This window comes from Cryptomeria japonica, chromosome 2 (genome assembly GCF_030272615.1).
Source record: "Cryptomeria japonica chromosome 2, Sugi_1.0, whole genome shotgun sequence".
NCBI classification, from domain to species: domain Eukaryota; kingdom Viridiplantae; phylum Streptophyta; class Pinopsida; order Cupressales; family Cupressaceae; genus Cryptomeria; species Cryptomeria japonica.
In genome coordinates, this window is record NC_081406.1 from 254541492 (window position 1) to 254549928 (window position 8437).

General features: G+C 32.6%; 1 protein-coding gene across 1 annotated transcript; it reads left to right on the forward strand.

The window, feature by feature from the left end:
* The first annotated feature begins 1197 nt into the window (after positions 1–1197).
* LOC131047111 (uncharacterized) lies at positions 1198–1858 on the forward strand. The gene is made up of 2 exons (XM_057980953.2): positions 1198–1367; positions 1476–1858. Exons 1-2 carry the CDS (start codon positions 1276–1278, stop codon positions 1705–1707), a joined length of 324 nt encoding a protein of 107 aa, XP_057836936.2. The 5' UTR covers positions 1198–1275; the 3' UTR covers positions 1708–1858.
* Positions 1859–8437: the final 6579 nt, after the last annotated feature.

The following is an 8437-nucleotide window of genomic DNA, read 5'->3' on the forward strand; positions in this document are numbered from 1 at the left end:
TATCAATGAGGTGGATTCAAACCCTTACATAGAAGTATAGAATATTAGGATAAAACTCTAAAATTATTTGGAACATTTTGTTCACAAAAATGAAAGGTAAACAAATTTTATTTATCGAAATAAAATTTTAATGTCTATAACGAGAAATATAATCCAATTAATCTGATTTTAATGTTGTTCGAGATCGTGAAATAATTTAGTAAGATAAAAATTAAAAAGGAGAAAGAAATTTTGAATCATTACTTAGATTTAGTTATCCTTAAATGTATTGGAATAACTATGACTAAATATAAACTATTTCACTCACAAATTTTGGCTACAATTAACTCTATGAATATGTAAGTAATTAAAATTAGATCCAAGAGTGTATATCTAAACCATGCTTGGGGATCTAAACCGTGTGTGGAAATGATCTAGATAAAATTTCGTGCCAAGAATTTGTTCACTTTATTATATATAAAAGGTTGCATCTAAATATTATGATGTCAATAGATACTATAGAAAAACTTACAGACAAAGAATGGTCTCCTTTGGTCTAATATATCTAACTAAAATAAGAAGAAAATTAAAAAGGTTCATAATACCACACATACTAATGGGAAAGCATGTTATGTCGGATTTTGCAAATAAAATTAAACATTAAATGATTTATAAGCACATTCAATTAACATGGAGACACACCAAATCAAACAATACATGTTGAACGTCTCATCTCTGTTTATTCTCTTCATATTTTTAAGATATTTATGATAATACTTTACTTGAATAACATCTAATTCAATGATCAAACAGTTAGTAATAATTTTATATCTCATGTAAACTCAAAATAATAAATAATTATTCTAGTCAAAAATAACTTTTGACTATCGAATTATTAACAATTGATAATATAGTATCAAGAATATGTGGGCTTTATCCACATGCGAATAACCCTTCTGCCCTGTAGCGAGTAATCCTTTTCCACATAGAATATAAGTAGGCTCATCACGTGAGAATAACCCTTTTCCATGAGAATATAAGTAGACTTATCAGATGAGAATAACCCCTTTCCACCAGAATATAAGTAGACTCATCATATGCGAATAACTCATTACACAGAATCTCTTTATCCAAGTTCTAAACTTTGCAGCCATTCATGAACCACGCTTTCTCTATATAATGGATGCTGTTAAGCGATGTAGAGCAACCGCGCAAATAACAAGTAGCCTCGCTTCTTAAGGTATCCACTCATTAGTCATATTTTCTTAAGGAGGCTTTAGCATTGGAGATATAGTCATGGCCAAATCAATATTCAGAGTGAAAGTTGTATCTGCTGAAGCTTTCTCCTCCTTCAAGACTGAGGGCAGTAGTCTGCCTAGTTTAACATGGTAGGTATTTCAGCCAATTCTGCTTTGTTTCAGGGTACAATTTATGTTTAACAATGAACTAAAAAACCAACATATTACTTACTATTTTTAATCTGGTTGTGATGAAAGCCTGAAAAGTTTCAGTGATTCTGCACAAAAAGTTGAGCTAGCGATGGAAAAGGGCGTTGATGAAGAGCAACAGCAAAGGAAGAGTGGAGATAGACAAGGAGTAGCATGGATGCGTGACCCAGTGAGTGGCAATTTTATTCCAGAAGATCATTTTGGTGAAGTTGACATTGCTGAACATAGAGAGGACGTTCTGAAGCGTCATTCTCTCTCCAAACTCAAACGCCCTGCTTAAAAGAATGGAACTAGAGCTTCCCACCTATATCGTTTCAAATGATTCAGGTCATTAGATCACAATAATTAGTCGTCGTGGTATCGTGGTATGAAGGAAAATACTATTAAGGTATTTTATGAGAAAATTTGATTGTGTTAGTAATTAAAATGTTTAGTTAGTTTTGTGTTACTTATCTGAGAATGTAATGTTTTATAAATATTTAAATAATATGTTAGAAAATTCTGAGTAAGTCTATGATATTATTTACATATTTTGGTGTTATCTAAAACAGTAATGTGGTTTACGAAGTATAATGTATGATTCTAATTCTTTAATATGGTATCACTAACTGATAGATTAAATCTTTATATAATTTCTTTTCAAAATGTCAATTTAACTGGTATGCATAAGCTTTTGTTTGCAAAATATTACACACACTTTTGTTTTACTGTTTTGCATGAGTTCCTTCACAACTTGTGTTGAAGGAAGATGTACGATGTGGATAATAAGGCTGTTCGTTTCAATGCCTACAAAGAGATTTAGTTTTATTCTAATTTAGAAGAGAGTTCTCTTAGGTTTATCAATTGTTTGCATATTGAAAATATTCAAAATATTTAGTAGTCTGAAAATTTTCAAATAAAATATGTTGCAATTAAATATATAGTTTATGGTATGTATTTTAGCACATGAATGGAATTATTTCATGAAAATTTGTTCTCTCATTTTGGAGAACAACTACATTATTATTTGATTTTTGTGATTTAAGCGTTTTAGTCACTTAGATTGGTTGATGATTATCCATAGCTTCCATTTACAATTATATTTTTTATGCACATACTATCTTCCAAAACATTTTAAAAATTCATACATTTTAATTTAGATTGATATGAAATATTACTTTAGTGGGTGTGAAGAATTGTTGTAGAGAAGGTTAAGAAATTGATATTGATATTTATGGTCATTTTGTAGTAGTTTATTATAATCTTGGTGTAAAGGGTTTGCAAAGTTTCTTTTTTATAGAGACAAGGTTTTAATATAAAAATAAATTTTGGTTGAAACTAATAATTTTATTGTATTATGAGTTTTTTTTTGACAAAAAGATAAATACATTAATAAGAGAATCTTTGAAATAATTATGAACGTGTTGAAGAAACAATAAAGATTAAGAAAATAATAGGGATGCCCAATTTTTGGTCACCTTTCTGGCTATCTAAGTGTAATTAACATTAGATTCTCATTTTACCAAATCATTTACAACAATATTCCATTACGTAGGGATATGAAAAAATAGATAGATTCAAAATTATACAAAAGATAAAGAATCTAGTCAACATAAGAAGTTGCATCCTAAAATACTATAAATGTTCTATTATTTAAAAATATGGCCAATATAATAGAATCTATCTCACAAATTTATTTTTCCAGCCCAATTCACAAGCCTTCTCTAGAGATGCAAGGAGTGTCCTAGCCTCCATATAGTTATCTTTCATATCTCCTCCCTAACTTAAACAGATAGAATCATTCAAAGAACAAATGTGATATTTTTTTTACCGAATGAAAAGATTTAAACTTAAACATTTTATATCAACCAACACCCAAAACTAAAGAATTAAAAAAACAATTTAAAATAGGGAATATGAATCTCATGAAATCTAGGCTTTTTCGTGATGCCAGAACTTCATTTTAATTTTGAGTAGGGTTTTTATTTTCAGAACAATCCTTCTAATATTCTTTAAAATGAAGTTCTGGCATCACAAAATGCCTAGAATTTTGAAATGGTTAAAATAACAAGACCAGAACCACAGCATTTAATTTTAAATTGATTGGTAAGCACAGTCAAATATTATGGAGAGGCACGTCAAGTCAAAAGAAAGTTGTTGAATGTGCCCTCAATATCAAGACGCTTCAACGATTATTGATAATAAGGTGTTGAGAATATCGCATTATTTTAATAGTATTAATCGATGCCACAGGTTTACCTATATGCGACGTGATAATAAGAAGACTCATTTTATGCGAACAACCCTGTTGCCTCAGAAGGGAATCGATTATTATTCTTTGTGTATATATATGAACTGCAGTTCACAAAAGCTCGGAATATATACATTCTAGTTTTAAATCTTATTCCTTTTCAATATATTCGGCACAGACACAAGGTTCCCAGACCGCTTCTGCAACAGCCTTGGTGGTGACTTCATTGAACACCATAACCATGTCCAGGCTGTCAAAATCGCACGACTCTTCTTCCTCATCTTCACAAGTAAAAACACTCGCCCATGGTTCTGCCTCTTCCATCCCGTTGTGCCTCTCCTGCATCGGACTTTGCTTCTTCAACAAGGCATCTTCATTATTCACGGGAACATGGCTCGCATAACAATCCAAACTGTTGTTTTCCCCATACATATCTTCTTCAGCTGCAATCGCATCACATACCACTAGCTCGACATCACATCTATCATCTTCCAAATTCATCATACGACAACGCAAATCCTTCATTTCTTGTTCCATGGAAAATAGTTGCTTTGTGAGCCATATATTCTCCTCCTCCTGCCTCACAACTTGGTTGCCGTGGTCATCCACCCAGTCCTCAACATCATATGCCTCATTTCACATTTTCCTTAAACTCATCATCAACTCGCCTTGGAGCAGTGTCCTCATGATTATCCTCTACTTCTTCATACCTTTCTTCTTTAGCTGGTCTTCATCATTTTTTCAGTCATCCCACCAATGTACATGACATTTAATTTTAGCTTTCATTTGTGCAACATCGCTCTCAGTGAAGTCTAAATTGTCAAGAAATTTTTCAATGACTGAATCAACTTCATCATTTGAAACTACAAAATTAGTTATACACATTAAAATATACTTTTGTAGCATGCTAAAATTGCACCGTTCACAATTTCGACCACATTTGGGTCATCACCTTAGTGTTTGTGTCCCTCGGCCCGATTGAAGACCTGATTATGCTCTTGCACATCATAAATAGCATCTAAACTCAAAATGCACCTCATTTGGCACCTTATGCCTACCCCATAATAGGACAGGACCATGGTGCCATGTCATGATCCTCACTGGGACCATGGTCCTCCCTAAATTGGGCCCAATTTGACCCCTTGGTCCTATTTCAAAATTGAGCGGGATTTCCCTCTCTGTATCGGCTCATGTTGAAGAATTAGCCAATTTCACCGATGGGCAAGTATATACAGAGGATTTCCCCTCTCATTTGATCTATCTATCAATTACATGAGTATCAAGAGCATACTTGAGATCAAACATTCTAGAGCAATTGAACAACAATTAGTCTTCTTTTAGCTTAGGATCAATTTCAAGCATTGAAGGACACATTGCTCATCCTATTTTGTTGAAGACTTCATAAACCCTAATTCCATGTGGAGGCAAGCAAAACTTCACAAGGAGGTATCATAATTCAATTTTCAGTTGTAACTCAGCATCTCCCTAAAAAGGAGATCCTTTCCTTTTGGTCATTTCAATTACATTTATTTCAATTTCATGGTTAATTCCAAAGCTCGGGTTTGACCTAACATAAACCCCTATTCCCAATACATTTCCCTTTCTTTTTGTGTGCAGGAAACAAGTATAGATATGTACTCCTCAAATTAGGCTTCATTCACAACAACAAATTATCTTCCTTTGGTGTGTGAAAAGTCCAGAGGATTGTTGTGATGTGTCATGGTCCTGACAATTTTTAAGCGGTTTCAGGGAGCACGTCTGAGTCATCTTACATTGCTTAATTCTAGGTGCACGTGGAAATCTTACGACTATAGCTCACTGTTTTCATGCTTTTACCTTTATTTTTTAGTGTTTTACATAATTTCAGCACTTCAACTCGCAAAAGAGGAAACCCCCTTCAATCCAAATTCACTTAGCATTTAGTCTTGATCTGATTCATAACTAGATATAGTGAATTCCTCATCCTCTTTTGAATGTAAAGGACCAAAGCAAAAAAAAAATCTTTAGTGGTCTTCATTCCTTGGGTGAAAACCCTAAAGATTCATTCACTTCCCCCTTTACAACTTGAAGTATTTAGAAGCATGGAATGAAAAACAATTTTCCACCTCCCAAATTTCACCTTCTTCTTCTTCCTCCATCTCTTCTCAATCCAACCTAATCTCTAAAACTAATTGTTAATTTAAAAAAGGAAAGAAAATATTTAAATAATATAAAACAATAGAAAGTAAATTAGATAAACACAAAGACATGAGACACAAATTTATAGTGGTTCACCATAAAAGCTACATCCACTCTCAAATAGGGAAAACTTCTTAATAATCATTATCAAAACACATCATGCATGGGTTGCACACAACCATTTATACAATTGTTTTTAGTTATAAAACGAATAACTAGGAGAAGAGAAATGGTCATGTGACAGTTGGGCTTCACATTCCAACACAAATAACTCTTCTATTTCAAGTCTTCAAGAATGAATCTACATTCTACATTATCTAGTCATTTGGGATCCTTTAGTAATCATTATTTGTTATTTGTTCATAATTACATGTGTCCATAGAGCTAGAGTGGTGCATTGAAAGGGTCATGCTTGGGTATTAGGAAAGGTAACTAAACATTCCTAAATATTAATATAAACATTTATTTCTCCTATGAAGTTGGTAAAAATATTCAAGTATCAGTTATTGAATGATAATGGAAATAAATTGTTTTTATTTAATAAGTTAAAAAAATTATATGACTTAATCCTATGAAAAATATAGTGGTTATCAAATATTGAATAAAACTTTCATTTGAATTGGTGTGAAGTTTTTAATTAATCATTATTTAAATCAAATGGCTATCTTTTATCAAGTAAATAAAGGGTTATAAGATCCCCACTTGATAGAAAAAATCAAAATTCTAGTAGAATAGGATTTAATAAGATATAAATCTCACACTCTTACAAAGAGTAAAATCAATTGAAAACAACAACATAGAAAATAAAGAAAGACGAAAACTAATTGCCACCCTACAAAGTATTGAGTTCATTGAGGCTTCTACTAGTTTCTATCTTATCCATGATCAGCTTCATCTTCTTTATTTTTCCATTAAGATTTGATATTGGACCAAAGAAGATTTGCCTTTGCAATCACAATAGGTCGGGTTAAATTAAAATTATTTTTTGATTTTTTGAATTTCAGTGGAACATCATCATATTATTGGTAGACATTGTAATAACATGTTTGTGGAATATTATAATGAATGATAGAGAGGTAACAAGGTTATCTTGGTTGCCAAAAACTATTGATCATGGACTCTTGCATTGGGGATGGTGAAAGGAAAGGAGTGCATGATTTGGTCTAAGGTGGATGACACAAAGGATGTTTATATTCCATAGTGGGTTTTTTCACAATGAGCAATGGATGGGTTGACTTATACAAACCCTCTGATTTATTTGTAGTAGTGTTGGATAATATAAATGTAGAAGAGGTTATTTTGAAGGATCCTTTGTATTGGTTTTGTCAAAACATGTGTTTTGTTGAACCTTAGAACTCTCTGTCTATTTCCCCACCATCCTGATCCTTTGTCCCCATTTGGATGGCTTTCCCAAAATTTTCCTTGGAATATTTTTATCCTTGCATCTTGGATAAGATTGGGAATGTTTTGGGTTATTTATAGTGGCACTGTTTTGTCTTTGTGGATGGCAAGTTGCTAATTAAGATCTGTGTAGCCATTAAAAATTTGGATCTAACCCTTACATCCCTTAAGCTCAAATCAGCTAAAGGTAAATATGGAAGAAAGTGGTGGTTTTAGATAAGGGGTCCCTTTCTAGGGGCAAAATCTTAGTTGAAAGAGACATTTTTTCTTAAGTTGGATACCTTTTTTGTCCTAGCCCCTTCACAACAAAATTATATAGTCAAGGTTAGGGTGGATCAACAAGGTTCATTACCTTCAATTTCTTATTTAGATTTGGACAATGTCCAACAAGACCCTTATTCTCCTTTTAGGGAATGCTAAAACATGGATCAGCCGATTGACTCTAAAGAAGTAAATATTATTGGGCAATATCATGTGCATGATGATGGTGAGAGGGATAATAGTGATTCTTTGGGGGTTGTTTTTATTAGAGACATATAATTTTCAAATTATCCCACACTTAATTTTGTGTAGGTGTTACAAGGGAATAGAACATTGGATGGGATGTATGAAAATCAACCTACACTTGAATTTGTGCATGTTTGAGAAGGGAATAGATCATTGTATGGGATGTCCGAAAATCAGCTCACATAAAAGAGTTGTCCAACTTTTGAAAAAGATGATAAGAATTGCTCACTTATAAATTCATATAAGAAGGAAAACTTGGTGACTACGCAACATTTATGAGAAAAGAAACCCACAATGCTTGAAAGAGGATTTGTTGAACCCATTCTCTAATACCATATTGAATTTTGCAACACAAGCCTACAAGATCAACTAGTAAAATAGAAAACCTGTTGGAATCAATGAACCCTGAGAGGGGGGGGGGTGAATGAGTGTTCTACAATTAGCAAATTTCTTAACCTGATTCTCAAACCACTAGATGCAAATGAATAAAAGAAAAGTGCAGAAAAATGAAAGCAAACAAGCACAAAACCACAAAACCAGATTTTTTTATGTGGAAACCTAGAAAGGGAAAAACTGCGGTGGGATTGAGACCCACAATATTATAATACTATGATTAGGAGTATAATAATAGTACAAAGGGGAATGCATATGTATTCAGGTACACTGCCTAGAGCTCACTGCTAAATTACAAAAA

Excerpts from the sequence above, each read along its gene's own strand:
- LOC131047111 (XM_057980953.2), top strand. The coding sequence starts at position 1,276 with ATGGCCAAATCAATATTCAGAGTGAAAGTTGTATCTGCTGAAGCTTTC. Across the intron at positions 1,368-1,475 it reads AGTCTGCCTAGTTTAACATG|CCTGAAAAGTTTCAGTGATT; the intron begins GTAGGTATTTCA and ends TTGTGATGAAAG.